This window comes from Boleophthalmus pectinirostris, unplaced genomic scaffold (assembly GCF_026225935.1).
Source record: "Boleophthalmus pectinirostris isolate CB_2022bp ecotype Guang Dong unplaced genomic scaffold, ASM2622593v1 HiC_scaffold_13, whole genome shotgun sequence".
Classification (NCBI taxonomy): domain Eukaryota; kingdom Metazoa; phylum Chordata; class Actinopteri; order Gobiiformes; family Gobiidae; genus Boleophthalmus; species Boleophthalmus pectinirostris.
In genome coordinates this window covers 12,691,990-12,712,333 of record NW_026571036.1, presented here as the reverse complement: position 1 = coordinate 12,712,333, position 20,344 = coordinate 12,691,990, and the positions used below count along the sequence as shown (strand labels likewise).

General features: G+C 38.2%; 1 protein-coding gene across 1 annotated transcript in view; it reads left to right on the top strand.

Moving 5' to 3' along the window:
* The window catches only part of rngtt (RNA guanylyltransferase and 5'-phosphatase), a 149,788-nt gene that overhangs the window by 4,232 nt on the left and 125,212 nt on the right, over positions 1-20,344 (top strand). Inside the window, exons 6-8 of the mRNA XM_020939046.2 lie at positions 1,044-1,290; positions 6,759-6,868; positions 8,433-8,534. Of these exons, the coding sequence (XP_020794705.1) occupies positions 1,044-1,290; positions 6,759-6,868; positions 8,433-8,534 (459 nt within the window). The remainder of the gene's footprint in view (positions 1-1,043; positions 1,291-6,758; positions 6,869-8,432; positions 8,535-20,344) is intronic.

Sequence of the window (20,344 nt, the reverse complement as noted above, 5' to 3'; positions counted from 1 at the left end):
TTCATCATCATCACCATCACCATCACACGCGTTACTTGCCTGGTTACTCAATGCCTTTCCCCCTCGCTGTCACAAAGCTTCAGTCAGGAAAGCTTTAGCCCAGGTCCAGCCGTGGGAACTGTCAGGTCTAATCAAGTGAGTGGATGGTGGCTCTGCAGCTAGGCACCTCAGGACAGACCCCGAGTGCATTATTTAAGAGGCGCATAGCAGAGGAGGGAGAGGTGATGGACTCGAGTTAGCCCGGGGAGGAAAACTCTCAAGCCACTGGAGACGTATATATAGAGTTGCAAACCCATCCCAGCCACCCACTACTTCCTCGACAGAACAATAAACCCTTTTCTTTTTGTTGTGGGGAAATTCAGATGTCGGGTGTGGTGTTTTTCCACCTACTACCCACTAAGTAGTAACAGAGCAGCAGGCTTTCATTTACAGCTCATTCAGCTGCTGTTATAAATTAGAATAGTTTATTTAGCGGCAGATAAATTTAAAGTTGTTGGTGTTCAAGTAGAAAGTATTTTTATTTGCTGTATATTATTGGTCTCATTGTTGATTCAATATTTCCTTTTCGATTATCACTGCATACAATTTCAGTAGTTGTAATTCAGTATTATAACAATCTACAATATATACTTTAGTCTTTAAATCACAGTGTACTGCATACCATTGTAGAAAAGGCTGTTTTTTAAAAGTTTGGTAAGCATATGTTATTTATTTACTATAGCAAACAAGATCAAATGGCGTGTCAGATGGCACGTGACACAATGCCTTTTTGGATGAAGTGTATCCACATTTTGAAACAAGAGGCTGTTTACAATAACACAAACTATGTAATAATGTGAAAATTGTAGCCTGAAGTCAAATAAAGCCACACAGAAAATATTGGTTTGTACCCCCGGAGCCTCTGCCTGAATCACATGTAAAATGATATGCCCTTAGACCATACAGTGTAAGTGCGCAAAGACACACCTTGCATCACCACCTAAAGCTTTTCCATTAAACTATAGCGTGCACCCTGACTGCTACTGACTAGTCTCTCTTATCAGTGTGGAAGCAGCTGTGGCTGCCTTCTCGCAGGCCCGGGCCCCTGGGATCTACAAGGGAGAGTACCTCAAAGAGCTGTTCCGTCGCTATGGAGACGAGGAGGACGCGCCCCCTGCCCCCGCGCTGCCCGACTGGTGCTTCGACGACGAGGACCCCGAGGCGGATGACGACGGAAACGCGCTCCAGGAGTCCGGTCCCAGCTCGTCAGGGTCCGCACCAGGGAAGAGGAGGAAAGAGAAGCTCAAACTGGTGAGATCTGACCCACAATGCAACTGTTAAGTACATGTCCATGGGTTACACGCTGCGGGAGATGTGCCTGGGGCTGAGTAATGTATGGTCTGTTCTATGGGGAGGGTTTGCTTCTGAGAAACCCTCCTTAACTTTAAATACATCAGGGTCCAGGAATTGCGGTCACGTCCCTTTGCACTACAAAATGCATAATTATATCCTCTTTTAGCAGTAGCTCCATGTGAATAAAGCATGTTGCAAATTAATTTATGGAATAGTGTCGTCACGATACAAACATTTCACTAAGTTTTTTTCAGTACTAAGGAATAGTCTTGATGCTCAATACCGATACTGATACCACGATGATAATAAAAGCATACTTTCTTTAGACAATAGAATGTGATATTCAGCATTAAATAATAGTACTTTCCTTTATATTACCATGTGGCCTTATATCAGTGTAATCCCTCCAGGTAGTTTCCATAGTTGTCCATGGGCGTATACTAGTCTATGTGCTCTTATACTTGTTCAGATACAGCTCAAAATCTAAAGCTGTATAGGAAAGGTTCATTTCTTTCCAGTGAATGTGACTTTTTTAGTATCAATAGCTGCTGAAATAAGTGTCTAGCTTCAGTTCTAGTTTTAGTATCTAATAGCATCTAATTATTAATACTTTTGACAACACTAGTATGGAATTTATTTCATTAAAATAGATTCCAAAATAAATGTTAGCCAGGACAAGGTAAAAACAGTGGTATTCTCAACTTACTTATATTCTGTACACTTCTGTAAATTTTTTATGTAAATTGTTTTAGAATTTGCTATCACAAATGCCAGGGTTGCATAGTAATGACTTGGTGGACGACTGTATTATTTGCAGTGCTTCTATCTTAGTTAATGCACCTCATGATTTGGCAAGCTCACCAGGGTCTAATATAGAAGCGAGCAGAGTGCCTACACTTGGATTCAAAATTAATCCAACTGGGACCAAACGGATAAAGGTCCAAAAATTGAATGAGTCACACCCGCCAAAATCGTGCCTTAGATAATTATCTGGATTTGATAACCTTGTATTGTGTGTTTAAATCTGCTAATTCTAAAACCAACACTGACTCAGAGATATTCTTACTGTTTGTCCAAGTGACATACATATTTATGGAGGCATCACTGTCGCCCATAAAAGCTCAAGAGGAGCTTGTTGCATTTATTTTACGGCGCGTCAGTCTTCGTATTCATAAACTCAAACATGTCGAGAATAATAAATGAGAATGTTTCTACAGTGTTGCTCAGCCAAAGAGAGGAGCAGTGACGATGATTGGCACTGTCCATGGTCCTGAATGGAGTAAACAGCCTTTGTAGGTCATATTGCAGAGGTATTGTCAAGTAAAACACCTATGACGCATTTGTCTGCTTCTAGCATTTTGTATAATAAGTAGCTGTGCTGCTAGAAAACCATTTCAACAAGCTTCACTTCCCCTTGTTGCCAGTAGAGGGCGATATCAAGCGTTCTCACTGAAAATAAATGACACATTGCTCCAAAGGTGGACATTTTTTTTACACATTGTTTTTAAGTTATTTGATGCAGAACAGCATTGCAGAAGTGTTCAAAAAAGTACCCTTTATTAGGATCTGAACAGGATGAGGTTTTGTTGACACACCGAATAAGCCATTTTACCATTTAACCATTTTATTTATTTATTTACTTTTAATGTAAGCCTACATTTAGAACTATAAGCCAAAAGATGCAAGATGAATCGTAGTTGATTCAAACTTGCAATTTCAACTGGCAAATCACAAAGGCTGCCTGTTTTGAAGAACTATAATTTGCTCCACAAACAACAAAATATCCCGTCTTGTTCTGCATAATAACAGCTAACCCCATAGTTTAGATCTGTAAAACATGTTCTGAAATTGGATTCTTGTTGAACAGACTTTGTCTTATTATTAAAACATAAATCAGAAATATAATCACAATCATAATTGCGAGGATGTTAAATGAAGTAGTCCAGCCGTGGCTTCCACATGTTTATGTAAAAACATAATTCCCATCATTGGTAGTCATCCAAAATAAGATTATTTGTTGATAAAGGTTAATTTTGTCTTCAGTTATAAACTTAATTATAGACTTAATGATTCTTTTAGTCAGACAGGAGAAACGCCACGTGATACTTCTGAGGAAAGCTACAGGAAGTAGCCGAAACACATAAAGCAGGTAAACAAACTCTCCCGTCTGGCTAAAAGAATCGTTAATTCTACACAAAATAAGATTAGATAAATAACTTGTTCCTGTATCTGGGAGACCTAATCAAATTAAGTTCCAAATATCTGAAGTAAGCCTAAAGTGGGAAACCTCTGTTCCAAATGGAATCAATCACGCCAGGGCAGTGTCTCTGTTATTGCACATAGCTTACTGAAACCTGTATTAAAGTAAATCTAATACAGACCGTGATACAGCAGAGGTGAGGCAGGAGCAGCAGGAGCAGAGTCCCATTACTCGCCTGTCATTAAAGAAGAAGACGCTCCATCGCCTGAGCGGTTTGCACTGGAGTCAGACTGCTGGGCGGCGATATACTCCACTGGAGCTGATATGAGAAGAAATGTCAGAACACTTCATAATTATAAACTAGGAGCATTATAATAAGGCACTTTATTAAAGGCTTGATATGATTCATATACAAGGACTGGGCACCATTCCAATATCTATACTGCATAGGCATTTGAGCAGGTATCGATAGTGAAAAAGGAAAAGCCCAAAAGGTTTGACCTTTTTTGGATGTTCATAGAATGATCTTTGTCATTATCAGAAAAAGTATTAGACCTTTAGTAAATAGACTCTTATTATTTTGTATTGGAAATTACATTAGGCTTATATAGTACATAATTACGATAACACTGTTCCGATTGACCTGGTAAAGGAGACTTATTTTCACAAAGGGCAAAAGTTTAATTAGTTTCAGTTTCATTTTTGACACACTGAGTGTTCCCTCCCCTTGCTCCCCCTTCAGAGCACGATCACAACACCATCACCACGCATTTTGCTACTAAAATTACAGCACATCGCATCAACTTTATGAAGTTGTAGCATCTTGTTTTGTTTTATGCCTTTGTATATTTATGGGCTACATAGGCTTGTGGGCTGAGCATTGCACAAGCTCGTACTGGTAACCCTAAGGAGACTACGAATTTCTCTAGGAGAGATCATAAGATGACTCAAACATCTCATGGATGACAAAAAAACACTTCAGGCAGATTTTTAATAAAGCAACAGTGTTGGTGGTAGAAAGTTCCAAAAAGTTGATTTAGCATAATACCCCCTCCTTAAATTATGTGGGTTTTTTTTAATAGTATTCAAAATAGAGTTGGACATTTCAGTACTGCGGCTTACTTACACTTACACTTGTAACCAACCTCCAATGTTATGCACCTTAATATATTCACCCCATGTGCAGAAAATACATTTATACAGACATGACTTTGGATTAGCATCTCACTACTTTGCTATTCTTCATAATAATGCAGTCACTAATGGATCTGGGGTGAGGCTTTCATACTCCAGCTGCAGTTGCGTCTAATTGCTATACATTTTCATATTATACTGGCCACATTTGGTTTGATTGTGAATGAAAGCAGCAAGGACGTGTCAGATGAGATGTGCTTGAGCAAATGAGCTGAGCACTAACAAATCAAACTAGAATGTTTTCAAACTTTTTAATGGGAGATGGCAGTCGAGAGGGCTCTGAATACAGCTGCCTGTTGGTGGGGGGATAAAAACAAAACATTTGTCAATTCTGAGGCAAAGTAGCAGTTTGTTTTGCTGTTAAAAATGCAGTGTCTGCAACAACTGACTTGGCTGTCAGCTTTCTGTAGTTTGAATGCATTTGACATACACTACCAGTCAACAGTTTGGACACACCTTCTCATTCAGTGTTTTTTATTTTTTTTATTTTTACGGCTTTGTACATTTTATATACATATCGAAGTTATCAAATAAATAAAGCAAGATGCATAGAATTATGTAGCAAAGAAATAAAAATCTGTAATTCAACTATTTTAAAATATATTTTGTATTCAAATGATCAAAATAGCAATTTCTTTGTTCACAGTGCTGTAAGCCCTTGGCCTTTTATCAATTAACTTCATGATGAAGTCCCCTGAAATGGTTTTGAGTTTACAGGTGTGCCATGTCAGGGTCAAGAAATGCAAAGAGTGCAAAGCAGTGATGAAATTAAAGGGTAGCTATTTTTTTTTTTACAAAAATCTAAAACTCAAAAATAACGCAAAACTAATTTATCTTTTTTAACTACATTTCATATGTGTTAATACGTAGTTTTGATGCTTTCAGTGAGAACCTACAATGCAAATAATCATGGAAATAAAGAAAACACAAATGAAAAAGTGTTTTGACTGGTAGTATATGAGCAAAGAAGGTGTAAAAATTTAAATGTTAACACTCTGTTATTCACACAAATACACAAAAACATATTTAGATTTTTTTTTCTCAAGCCCGAGTGTCAGAGAACATGAAATATTTCTCTAACAGGTCATTCCAATAATAGAGCAGATACCGTTTGGCAAAATGGATGTTATTGGATGTTATGAATCAGCCTGGGCTGGACTGATAGGTCACGTTGACAGGAGATTCTGTTAGCCCAAGATATCAGCTATGACTAACGAACAGCTACATAAAAAAGCAAAATTTGTTATTTGTATCGCTTGGAGACAGAAAGTATCAAAAACTGCAACAACAATGTCATAGGTTAAGTGGAGGGGCTCATTATTATTGCATTGGGTTTCATCTTGCAGTACTGTTTGAAGGGCCCATTCTGTTGTGTTTTGTGTCATTGTTTCACACAAATCCTGCATATTTAGGCCAAGTTCTTCTCTCAAATTGACAACATTTGGTTCCACCTTGTGATAATGTGAATGAAACAAAACACAACTCTCGAGTATGTTTTTGAGGAGATGACAACATTCTCACATGGCTTAAACCTCACAAGAATCAATTTTGTCTAATATAGCACCTATTTGAGGACTTTTGCCCATTCAATTCAAAAGTTATATTTTCATCACTTTGAAACTTATGGATAGGCCAACAAAGTCCTCACACATCTAAATGGAAAATTAGTCATTATGAGTAATTCTTTAGCCTAGGTATAGCATGGTGGAGCGTGCAGCACAACTCCCTTCTCTCCCACTTAACTCTTCACAACTTCCCCATGGAATAAGATGACGTAACCGATATTCCACAAAGATTCACTTCACAACATGTCAAATTCTGCGCAGTGTTGGATAGCACAGCTGCTTGTAATAAAGACGTACTACTTAAAAAAAAAATCTATAACAATTCTTTATTCTTATAGTAACTACACATCTGGGAGTTCTGGTCCACATCTGTTTTGGAGTTAGGGTGTCACTGAGGAGGCGGAGGCGGCTCTAAACAAATGGGCCTCTTGTCCATTCTAACCTCACGTGTCTCTCTTGTGTCCTAGGGTGCGGTGTTCCTCGAAGGCATCACGGTGAAGGGCGTCACTCAGATCACCAACCAACCGAAACTGGGCCAGATCCAGCGCCTGTGTCAGGAGATGGCCGAGTGGGACAAGTAAGGCGCAAAGCATGATGGGAACAAACTGTGCGGGCCGTGGGTGTTCGCCATTGTGCCATCGAGTGACTCATTAGTCTTCCATCTTGACACTTTTAGACAGCCAATAGCGGCAGGGATATGTTTTTTTATATAGAGACAAAAACACACGCACTTGCAGGTTTTTTTAATGAAACTCGATGGCGTCAGCGATGCTCTGCCCCGTCTTCTTGTCAAAGCGGCACAACAGTCGATGCAGCTATTTTCACTACCTGCTGCTTCCCACAAGTCTTCCTTATTAGGCTGCCACAATCCAACTATAGATTTTTGGATTTCTAAGCTTTATGGTTGATTCCAGCATAAAAAAAACGAAATAAATCAGATTTAAAGGGGCATTATGTAACTTTTCTGGTAGAGGACGTCTGCTTGCCTCCAAATACTATTGCTTTCCACAGTATGACAAGCAGGTCTTTAGACAAGCAGGTCTTTGCACTTCTGGCCATGTTACAGGTCACGTCTGTGGAACAACAAACCCACAATAAGAATACATATTTTTGAATTCAGTTTTTTGTTTTTGTTCACCATAAAATCATCTTTAATTGAACAAAAATTGATCAGGTTGCCCCATACTGTGGAACATTTCAGAAAAAGCAGAAATATCTCCACAGAGAGAAACACACAACGGACTCTCCAACAGACTATTGACTCCCATTTGCGTATTAAATATATTTTAAAATTGATTGGTGCAAGTGAAAGGTCATTTTATGTGTTACAGTGCAACTATGTGTACTTTTATTTATGAGTTTGTGTTATTTTGTGTGAGCCGCACTTTACAAATGCTAAGCCCCTGTTTGCCTAAAGGTCAGGCCGTGTTTGTTTTCACATACATATTCATTTTCTGAGGCTACGGTGGGAAGACAGCAGGCTTAGGGTAAGATAAGGGAGCCTTCTGCTGCTCTTTGAATCTTACAACTCAAGAACAAATTGTCATGTAAATTTCGAGAAGGGCAGTTAAAGTAAGATAGTGTATACCGTTCAGTCTCAGTGGTCTGGGATCTAAATTAAACTGTGTTAAGAAGTACAAATGTTGCAATAATATTATATAGAGTACTGCAGGAGTGTGCTAATTATGTGTAAAAGTTGGTATAATAAGAATACTTTACAAAATGTGCTTGGACAATCATTGAAAAATGTGTGCTTACTGATTAATTCTAGTTTTAAAAGGAAAATAATACAATTGTTACCAAAAAATTTAACATGGTTGAAGAAGATACCAGGACTTATTTGCATACTTTGAAGGTGTTTGTTTGATGATTTAAATAAGACAAACTACCTGTTTACTTTTTGCCACTCCAAAGTCTAGATAAATGGTTAAATATGTTTAATAAATATACAAAAAGCTATTTGGCAACCTCAATGAAGAAACAATTGATATATCTATAGCTTAACATAGATGTAATTAACCTTAGTGGTACAGGGAAGAACATTTGCTCTTTTAGTTGAAACAGTAACTTTAACTCTCAGTAACTCTCATCACCAATTTTTCTAACTTATTCTAAACACTAACGCATCATTTCTCTTCCAGGTCTGGATTCCCCGGAGCTCAGCCCGTGTCCATGGACCGCCAGAACCTTCGCTTCCTGGAGCAGAGCCCGTACAAAGTCAGCTGGAAGGCAGACGGCACCCGGTCAGTCTCCCTGTCCACCACTTTATCACCTCCTGTCTTCACGGAGGAAACTACTGCTTCTTCTTATTATGTCCGACGGCACCAATTAGTTTGCCTTCCCACTCATGAGGCTGAAGTTGTTTGTGGGGGATTTGTGCTTCCTAGGAGTTAATTCATTATACTTTGCAGCTTGCAGATTTACCAGTGAATAGAAGCACGGCCTTTGCTACTCATTAGCTTTTAATTACAGCATCTTTATTCAGCTAATCAACCTGGACGGGTCAGTGTAGCTGGGGAAGTGACCATGCATAATGTGCTACGGGCTACAGTCCAGCTCTTTGTCCCCTCCAGAGAACTACATGCCGTGAGCCTCATCATGTTTCTCGTCACATTCGTCACAAATTTGTTATTTTCTACGACTTTTGTTTTTTTTGTTGTTGTCACCAAACGCCATAAGTGTCGGAAGAGGGAAAGCATTTTTTAGTATTCGTGTAGTCTGCTGCTATCTCACTCTTGCCAGCAGACATGTGAAGTGTGCTGGTGAATAATTTATGACCACAGTTGATTTTGATGTTTTTTTTTTTACTTTAATTTTCGATAAAGATAGACCTAGATGACATTTTTCCTCTTCTACTGTGAGGTCCTGGTTTATATGAAAGGGAAAGTTACAAAAGTGTGGATCAGGTTCAGAATTACAGTTTTAAAACTGTAAACCTCCACCAAGGCAATCATCTCAATTTGCCATGTTATACCTTTAGTGGCCAGATCTAGAATCACATGCAAAAATCTACCTTTTTTGTCTTTTGTTCAAAGCTTTGATGTCAAAATGTGCCCACTGTGTACTGTATGCATCTAATTATAAAGCCGATCGGAAAGGTCTCTGAAAGTTGTGAAGAACACTAATAAACTCGTCACTGTGAGGCTGGTCAGATGCATAAGGTAAGTGAGAAATAGCTCTGGACCACTGCAAATCGTTTAAAATAACTAGCTATGTTTTTTTTTTTTTTTTTTTTTTTTTACATTTTTAAAACAGTAAAAATCAGGTACAGCACCTTTAAAAACAGCTCCTTCCTACAGACAGATCACTCTAACTTCCTACACAGTACTGTACGTAACAGCTGTCGTCATGTGTAAATAATGTATCCATCGAGTTTGACTTGAAATAGCGTGCTCTTTCCTTGGCCTTTCTCTTGTTAGGGCAGGTCCCTGGTGTTTCTTGGTGATTCTTGAAAAGCCTATAGAGTAGAAATACCTCACACTGGGAGGATGCACTGCAATGGGACGTGAGTCATCAGTCCATCTATTGTGGGTCTGTTTATTCTTTGTGGAGTGAGTTGTGTGTTGTTGAAAATGGGAGAGGCAGAGCTGAAGTTATTAGCAGGCAGAGTGGAATCGGGGCTAAGACTTGACTCTGTGGGGTGTTGAGAAAGAGATCAGTAAGTGTGTGAACTTCGACTTTTCATTCTGTGCTTCTAAGACAATTATTTGAAGAGATGGTTCAAGATGTGCTGCAATGTGGTGTAATATGAAAGAGAACATTAACTTTGTTCTTCTGGTTAGTGCATATCTTATATCATATTGTATGTTTTTATTCGATTGCTGTCATAGGTAAATAAATATATATATGACATGCAACTTTTTTTTTATCAGTTAGGAAAACAAAAACGAATATAGCTTGTGTTATGAATTTGCAGCTATATCATATGTCCGATCATAGGTATCCCCTCAATTACGAAGCTGAGGCCATCCAATAGAACCCGAGGCCTCCATTTAAAGGATCAGTGTTGAACTGGCCCACAAAGACCTGCCCACAGTTCAGGTCCAGATTGTTAGTCTAGACCAGGACAGAAAGTACTTCAATTCCCATTTGTGAACACCCTGAAGCCCCTCAAATGTAATTGTACACATCATAAGAGAAGGAGCTGAAGAATGTCAAGAACAAGCTGAATGAAAAAAATAAAACATTAAAAAAACAAGCTCAAGAAGACCAAGAACTCAGATGCTCTCTTCCCCCTCCAAGGGCAGAAAGAAGTCGCGGCACACTCTTCAACTTTTGTTCATTTTAACTTTTCTCACAATTAACAATTTATTTGATTAAAAATAGAAGCTTTGTTGCAAAAGCAGAAAATTTGCATTATTAATATCAAGGTAGAATTATATTTTTCAATAATGGCATACTGTTAAATCAGTTCTCTCAAGGTTTTCACAGAGTCAAGTTGTTAAATGCCTATTCATTTCATTTTCATTTAGTGATCATGGTTAAAATGAGCATGCATACAGTATGGCTCGGTATCTTTTGTTGTTTATGAACTGTTGAATCGACAAAGAAGTCAGTGGGTTCTTTCATGCCTTCAGGCCCAGACTGTGGTATTAAGGGTCATCCCGGAGCCATAGTCCCTGGTATGCCCTGGGGCGTCGTCCTGGTGTGACAGACCATAAAAACAAGACCTCCCCAAGGACATGACTGTGAGGCTGCAGAGACTTAAAGACCCGTCCACTCAGAATACCACTCCTCAGAAACCTCTGCTCTTATTCTGTTGGTAACTGATGTTCAAGTGTCTGAGGAGGGCCATTTGTGAAAGAATAATTGCTTTAATTTACTTTATTTGACACACTGTAGAAGTTGATGAGAGTGTTTTGGGTTAACTTATCAAAAGTGGCTCTTTTAGTAGTAGAGGAGCAGTGGCAGTGTTATTTGCAACTTGCGTCTGTAAACCTTTTGTTCTTTTGAAGCCCCTTTTTAATTGTGTTTTAGTGGCCTTAACTTTTACCGAATTGTTTCTTGTGGCAGAATATTTCTTTCTTGGACAGAAATATGTTAATGTAGCAACACTAAGAGTTAAGATCTATTTTGGCACATTGCATTATAACAAATTATGAAGGTATCACAAATTTACACAGCATTTTGAAACTGTTATGTGTGCATGTCTCTAGCATCCATTTGTACTATGCTATTGTTGAGCTTTTTGTTGTCACGTGTTTTCTAGTTTTGGGTTAATTTGATGTTAATTATGAACATTTGGCTGGTGGCTCTTGGGGAGTTGATATCATTTCTCACCATGTTGACTCACACCTATTGGATTAATTTAAAATCTGGTCTCGCTCCTACTCCCTGTGCTTAAGACTAATCAAGAGGGCCTTGTTTATTCCGGCTAATTATAATTCAAGGTGGATTCGCCCTCCTGTGTATTGGCGTCCTTGTTTCTATCTTCTGCCATTGTTTATCCAAGTCACCTGCTTCTTTGAAGCCAAGGTTTTTACTTAGTCAGTCATGTTTTGTCACCATTGGACTAATATGTATTAAACACAAACATGAATATTGGTAAAATGTGCTATTTTTTTCTATTAAACCTGGAACTTTTGTCAGTGTGGGGCAACCAGTTAATAGGTGAGTCTTACTTAATCAATTCTAATCTATACTGTAATTGAATTGTTAGATTGCTACAAAGGCCATTTGAAAAAAGCCATTAGCGAAGTAGTCCAAAGCACTCTTCAGTTTACATTTGAAACTAGAGGCCTTTGATTGTGTGTTTTCATTGCAGTAAAATTCTCTATTATAACTAATATATTTTTTGGCAGTATCTAAAGTAATTAATGTCATAGCAACTGTTAATTTTGGGCAATCCCCTGGAAAATGGTCAGTTTTTGGCAGGGCCTACATTCACTGGGGAGCATATGATATTGGTGATTAAATATAATAAAGTAAATAATACATTTTTTGTGCAATATTGTCAGAAAAATAATTTTATTCATCTTCTCAGCTAAACCCATTTTGTTGACTCGTTGCTGCTATAGGGAGTATTCAACCCTAGATCTTTGATAACATAAAAGAAATATATACATTTATGTTAATAATAGGCCTGTAGTCGACCAAAAAAGCCCTGCTGATCGATTAGTCGACTAAAAAACGGGGTGTGACAAAAGCTCTAAACTATTAAGTATCTCTGTGTGTCTGACCCAAGCTGCACCCTCGAGGCACAATGCTCAGGAGTTCATACAAATACAGCATTAAAAGAAAAAGAAAAGCACTAGGAAACTGTGTATTTACATGTTAAAAGGCAGATATAACTCATGATTCACTCCCAAATCTTTAGCTAACTCTCTCACTTTCTCTTTTCTGCTATTGTCACTGCTATTCTATAAATCCCTTATAATATAGTTAATTTAAAAATTGGAATCTGAAGAAAAATCTGAAGGAGCGGTGCAAGAAACACAAATCACCTGCAGGCTTACTCACAGTGGGAAGTGGGAACTTTTACTCAAGTAAGAGTTACACAGTGCAATATATTTCTCAAGTAGGAGTTAAAGTATGCTGCTAGAAAAGTACTTTGAAATGTACAAACAAAGTAACTAAGTTAATGTACTTATCCACTTTTGCCATAGTTGATGAGTACATACAAATGGAAGGACAAAGTAAACAGCACTGGTATAATAAAACTTCTATTTTGTCTACCTGTACAAAAAGTTTTCTCGACTTTCATAACCTAAGTGTGCCCTGATACACTGCTAGATTTGTTTCTTCTGAACTTTATTTCCCTCTCTGAAGCACATCTTATTCTATAATAAAAATACAGGGGTTATTTTTTGCCTGTCTTTTTGTAGTGCTTGTACTCCCCTGATACTTCGAGTTTGTCTATGGTTTTTCTCCATAGCTGTGCGCAGGGCTTAGGAGAATTAGCTCTAACAGACCTCGGGATGCTACGTGCGCTGTCGTGGTGTGGCTAAAGCTGTATTCTCGTCTCGCTACATGTTGTAAACCCAAAAAGATACAATTATTTCTTTTGTAGACGGCCTGTCGTGAGGATTGGCTTTGAAAATGACTTTTTTTTTCATTCAAGTGTTCACAATAGTTGCCACAAGGCGCACAGCGAACAAGCAAGTAACCATCTGATGTTTGAATGCAATCACAGCAGGTGTTTTATGCTCTGCTTTGGAAATTTTAAAAACACAACACATTTCGGTACAAAAGCCCACAGCATTGCACCAGACAACCAGCTGTGGAATTGTGTTTAGGAGTGAGAAAATGCAATACTACGCCAAGCAACTTCTATCTCTACTACTACTACTACTACATCTGCTCCTTGTACCACATGTCCCGCACACCGTCTTACTTGCAAATTGTGAGATTTATTAGGACAAAACTGTGCAACTAGGCCTTCGTCAGGAAAACAGAATGAGAGCTCAGGTGGCCATCTTAAATAGGGTGTGGCAAGCACCTGAGTGTGACAGGTCATAAAGAAACCGTGCACTCAAAACCCCATAATTCAAAAAACAAAGACAATCAACATACAGTGTATTGATAATAATAATGAAATATTAATCATTAGTAGAGAACTCATTGAATAATAATAGAAAAATAAGAAGAATATCTGGATACATATAGACATAGTAAATATTCACCCAACTACAAAATAATGCTGTCGTGCCATATACACGTCTATATATATATATAGAATGGATCTTAAAATATAGCCCATATACAGCCCACCCAAAGCAAGAGACCTGATGTAACACATGTCTAAAAAAAAAATGCTAAGATTAAAATTGTCATTGAGTCCTTTTGGACTTAAAGTTTGGAGAGTATAAATCCAAAATGCTTCCCTGTGTTTAAGTATACGGTCATGGATATGCTCAATGCTAAAAAAACAGAGACCTAATAACATGTCTCTGATCATTAAAGTGTGGTGCTATTGGATATTCCCGGTCATTCCTTCTAATGGAGTTCTCTCTCTTTACTCCCTCTCTTTACTACACTACAACAAATATTACCACAAATAAAACTGTTTCTTATACTATGTGGTAGGTTTGTAACAATAACCGAAATATTGTGATATCGCATCATCAAAGTTCTCACAATAATATCGTGGACCATCACAATATATAGAATTATAAGTCTCTTTGCTTAAATGAAGAGTTATGGTGCAGCAATAAAAATACAGAGGGAACTACATAGACCATAATCCTTTGCTCCTTTGCTTGTTCTAAGCACTTTAAGTCTTAGTTCTTTGGATTAAGTCTTGTCAAGGAATTTTAACAGGAAAAAGTGGCGTATTTATAGTTTTGTTAGCCTCCGCAAAATATCGCAGTAAATATCGTACCGTGAGATGTATATCGTGAAAATATCGAACCGAGAGATTTGGATATTGTTACATCCCTAATCGTGAGCCTCCCCACCATATCATGAGCTTTCCCACGATATCGCAATAAATATTGTACCGTGAGGTTCTTACCATGACGATATCGTATCGTGAGACTTGGATTATCATTACACCCCTACTGTGTGGTGATGCTACCTCTACTGAATAAAAGAAAAAACTATACCCGAGCACAGAGAATGAAAAGTGCTATTTTTGAATGATGAAATATGCAAAACTATCTTTTTTGTGCGAGTTGCTTAGTATGCGTCAGACGGATAGATGAGACCGAGCTTGTGTGCTTTCTCAGATTTACTGATTGCAGTCATGCTGGCTGATCCCAATTTATCTTGCACTTTTTGCACAGCACCCCAGCTTCTTTAAAAATGGCCCACTCTTTGCCTGTGGCGTTTTTGAGATTTGGAAGTGATTTCTTATCGAATATTTATCTGTCAAGAGTTCACACACATTCATCCTTATTTTGGTCTGTAACTTTTAAATAATTGCTGTTACTTTGATCTTTAGATTTGCATAAAATTGCACATTGGATTCTCAAATAATTATGATAATCAATAAATGAATGAAGGGAAGTTATATTTGCAGGAATTTCTTTGTGTTTATTCGTTTAAAGGTGCCGTACCTAATTTTTACTACAAATGTGATAAACAGAACTAGTTAATTTTAAACCGTTTGCTGTGATCCAAAGTTATTCTTCACTTATGCTTCCTAATTTTTCACACCGCTTTGATTTTATAAGCAATTTTTACAACTTTGAGAAGCCATTGAAGAGTTTTGTTTTCACAGTAATGCAACAACTAGCATGCTAACACTTTATATTTGGATGCAGATAGCACATGACAAGCTTATTTTAACTTTAAGAACTGCTTATATTATATCTGTCCTGGGGCAAGATGAATTTTGCTCACATACATGGAAAAAATTGCCTATCATCTTTTATCTATTTTAGTTTCAGCTCTCCAAGTTTATCTAATGTTACAACCATAGACCTTACAAGTTGCAAATATAGATTTTGACCAAACCATAATTTAAAAAATGTTAACTTATCGCCATGAAACTTTATTTTTAAGTATTCAGAGGCCTCAGCATCGTTAGTTTGATTCCCGGCTTTGTCAATTTTCTAAATGTCTCTCCCCGTTCTTTACCCTAATTTTCTGCCATACAGTCCTGTCAAATAAAACCTACAGACCAAAACACTAAAGAGGAAAGAGAATGATGCAAATTGGGTGGAAACTGAATACTGGTTGACTGGTCCCAAATCTACTCTGCGCGCCTGTTTTGCTGCAGGCTAATTTGCCAAGAAGAGTGGACAGTGCCTGGCAGGTCACTGGGGATGCTTCCTGGAACAAGAGCACAGAGTCAGAAAAAGGGTCAATAAAGTGCCACCACACCTGACAGTTCAACTCTAACTCGCTCGGAAACCTGTCAGCAAGGCACTTGGCGGTTAAATACTGGCCTGCCACCTCCACTAAAGGAATACCCTGTAGTCCCCGTGGCAATATCTTTACAACAAGAGGAGCTTTCTGTCTTGTGCCTGGGACGTGGTAACAGACTTTTTAATCGTCTTGTTGTGGACTTCTGGTCCACTGGTCTGAGCCCCAGAGAGCAGTGACGAGGCCAATTATAGCTTTTGACTTTAAAAACAACTGCCCCACCTGCACATAATAAAATCCAGACATCCACATGCAACTGTCTTGGCAAGGCACTGTCTAAAGAAAAGCACTGACAAAAAATAAAAAATAAAAATTGAGACCTGAAATTCAATTGGGTACTTTGAAACTTGAAGAGAGACTGTTGTAGTTTTTACTGTTGTAAATTTCAAACTGGATTTTAATGCTAAGGAAAATGCTTGGCACTCAGTTCACATAATTATAATTTTAATAATATGAATAGATACCTTATTAAAAAAAAAAAAAGTTATAGATTTGAAAACAACGAGGTAGAAGAGACAATCATGGATAAGTAGCGTTTTTCAGCACATTCTGGTGATGAAATGGCGATTTATATTTGTCGGCGATGATCACGATTAAATAAAATATCCTACGAATGATTATTGTCTACCCTTTTTATCACGATAAACAATATTGGTTATTGTCCCATCCCTACAACACGATACACTTTTAAAATTAATATAAAGCTCAGTGATCTCAGTCTTCTTTATCCTCTCCATCTTTCATAATACAATAAAATGTATTTTTTTCTCAATTAACATTTTATTGTGGGATCATGCTACTTCTAAAAGAGATCAAGAACTTATTATATCAGTACCTACTCAGGTCTAGATTCTTTTTATATACTAGTTTAACTCAACTTCTGATTTATTAGGCCTATTGAATTTCATAATCATCTGATACAAAGTACTTGTAAAGCCATTTCAGTGCTGGGGATATTCCTAAGCCAAACGACATCAGTCATATGAACTCTTATTACTAGCTTAAATCTTCCTTAAAGACCAAATCTGCTTCATTGACACATTAGGATTATTGCCGTTTTAAAGTCTGCATGGGCTATTTCCACTTGCATTACAATCTCCAAATGGAACCAAAATTATCAACTAGCCTGATATTTTTTGCCCTTAAAGTTCAGAAGTACATTTTGGGGAGTTGTAAACAGCATGGTTGTAGATAGTTTTTTTAATGCTTGATGTTGAAAACACATAGTCTCTGCTGCCCTAAAGCCGTGATGTGTTTAAGTGCAGCTGTGATGGGTAAAACACAGGCTTAGCAGATGCTCCTTAGGCCCAGCTCTGTACCACCTCAGCGACTTTAATTTCGGATTTCATTTGCTGGGTGTATCTGCGGCTGAGCGGGGCCAAGACGAGGTGTAGAGATCACTTTGTCACGTCTCAGCAAATCACAAGCTTTTTTCTCAAATCAACTTGAGCTGTGGAGCTTCGGTGTCTGATACTTTTCACACTTTGGCTTGATAGTATTCAATGTATAAATAGTGGTTAAAAATACAATTCTCTTCTTTTGGCTTTGCCTTCAATTGCACTTGCAAAGCACTTGCTTCATTTCCTAGAGTGTAGTTATTTACTATGCCTTTGTGCAGATGAACTTGACCTGTAGGTGACTGAGAGATTATACTTATACTGTGATTTGGAGAAAACTTGACCACGTTTCTTTTTGTTGTCTAAATGAGAATTCCCTTTTGGCTGTTGAGAAAATCCCTCCTGTTGACGTAGCTCTAATAATGGGCAAAGCAGCAGGATTATATCTGCAGCAGAGCGCCTGTCAGTCAGGCTGTGGGACAGGAGCAGTGGGACAGGACCAGTGGAGCGGCACGTGCCTCATTAGGGCTAAAGTGCTCCCGGGACAGGACGGATGAGACTCGGATCTGAGCCTCTCAGCAGCACTGAGAAACAGGGCAGACTGGGACAAAGCCACATTGGTTTGACTGAAGGAGCTTTGTATATTTTTGGACGGCTGATGAAACCAAATAGTCTTGTGTTAACATGTCTTGTGACGGACAGAAGGATGAAGCAGTGGACCACTGAGAGTGTGTAGCACTAATGGGCTCCTCCTGCTTTCTTCAGAACGTACTTGACAGCGTTAGCCGCAGCTAACTGGCCAATTAGACAGCAGGGGAAGCTCTCCCGCTCCGTGCAGAGCTTGTTGTGTCTGCTCTGGTTGACAGATCTTCTCTGTAGTGACACTGGTCTGTTTGCAGGATCCTCTCGCACACAGCCCTCTTCACATGTACAATTTCATCTCATTCTGTGGGGCCATCCTTTTGTCATTATTTTTCTTTTAATTCTTGGTTTCTTTGATTAATCTATTCCACTACAAAGATTTTAAAGCCCCACTGTACATTTTCATTATACTCTCTCCCCATAGGGTACATGCCAATGTCATTTATAGATTACATGTTCATTGTAATTCCACTTACATATTGTATAGAATGAACAGTTAACAAAAGTACCGCAAAGGGGCATTATGCTGCTGTGACCCCAATCTCACACCACTGTAGCTACACATTCTCGTCTTCTAAAGTAGCTATTACATGGGCTGCTGAAAAGTGTAATTGCTTTGCAACTGCAAAGGATTGTGTCTTTTATACAAAAACAATTGGCTTGAATATGTTTACTTAAAGAAGAAAAATGTCAGAAATTCTGTTGACACAGCCTCGATCTCTCTCATAAACTCCAACATCTATGTGTACATAAAATTATTTTGCCCTGTTTCCAGTGGCATTAAGATATTTAAGACGGTTGGCACACATGATCCAGAGTGTAAAACATTCAGAACCAGTTCTCAGGATAATTAGCTCATATTTGCCAGTGATTGCCAATATCAGTGGACACTGTACTTGAAATGGTTTGATTCTGTAACCACCCACACCCAACCTCCTTTAAGACTTCACTTGTAAGACTCAAGAGCTCAAGCAGCACCTCTTGTGTTCTTGTGTTTTGATCCAGTGTGTCTGGAAAAGAGACAAGAGGCCTTAAAAATCAAATGCCCCATAGGTACCTTAAAGTTTGAGTTTGAATTTTGTGAAGAACTTTTACTTCAGCATCAGGGTATGACAAATTGAAATTGGGGAAAATGTGATTAAAAATCCTCCACGTTCTCAACCTTTGGAAGCATTTGCTAAGGGCATAAACAATAACAGTAAATCTAAAAATAAATAAGAGAACAAAACAGATTGGTTTGGTTGCTGCCATATTTAACCCAGCACTTCAGAACAAAAACATGAAGAACTCCATTGACACAGCTACGGCACAGTTCTCATTTTATTACATAATCAGGGCAAAGAACCGTCATGTCTGTCTCGCGTTTCATCCCAGCGTCTCCAGTGTTGCCTTTGTACTATTTTCCCACCTCTCAGAATTATTTGCAGTTAGACAATATACTTTCACTCAATCTACTCATAGAATTTTGCACCCAAGTCAAATTTTGATCAAACCTTGAGATTATATTTGGAACATTTATTTAAAGGTGCTACACTATGTAACTGCAATCAGTGGCAGAGTTATCAATTTGGGAGCCCTAGGCGAACTTGAGTTTGGGGCCCTTACTATAATGCACCTTTTTTGTTTTGTTTTTTGTTTGGTTTGTTTTTTAAAATATATTTATTGTCTGTTTTTCCTCTTTTGTTGAGATATCTCTTTTTGAATTAGGGTGGATTGGAAACTTGTCTTATTAGTTAGGTTACCTACAAGACAATCAGAAATGAAAGTTTTATTTTTTTGCTAGTACAATTACATGTTAGTTTACATATATTACATATTATTATAAATTTTCTTGAAGTAAAATACTCTAATTTAATGTCATATTGTGAGAAAATCAAATTGCTCAGAGGCTTCGGCCATTAGTGGCACTGAGGGCGATTGGTTGGGGGCCCCTCCAGGTTTGGGGGCCTGACACAGCCACTTATTTTGCCTAATGGTAGCGCCGCCTCTGACTGCAACATTCCACAGTATGGCATTAAACCTTGCTCCATGGAGACAAGTAGTTGACTAGGCCAAGTTGCGGAGAGGTGACCCCACTTACAATAACAATGCATGTTTTCCGTTGTGTTTTTGAACAAGAAAAAGAAGAAGAAAAAGCTATTCTGTGGAACATTCCAGACTAAGCGATAACATCTCTATGGAGACGAGCAGATGGTCAATGTCCCATCAGAAATGCTGCCTTGTGCACCTTTTAAATGTTAGATTGTCATGGATGGCTGCAAACTCTA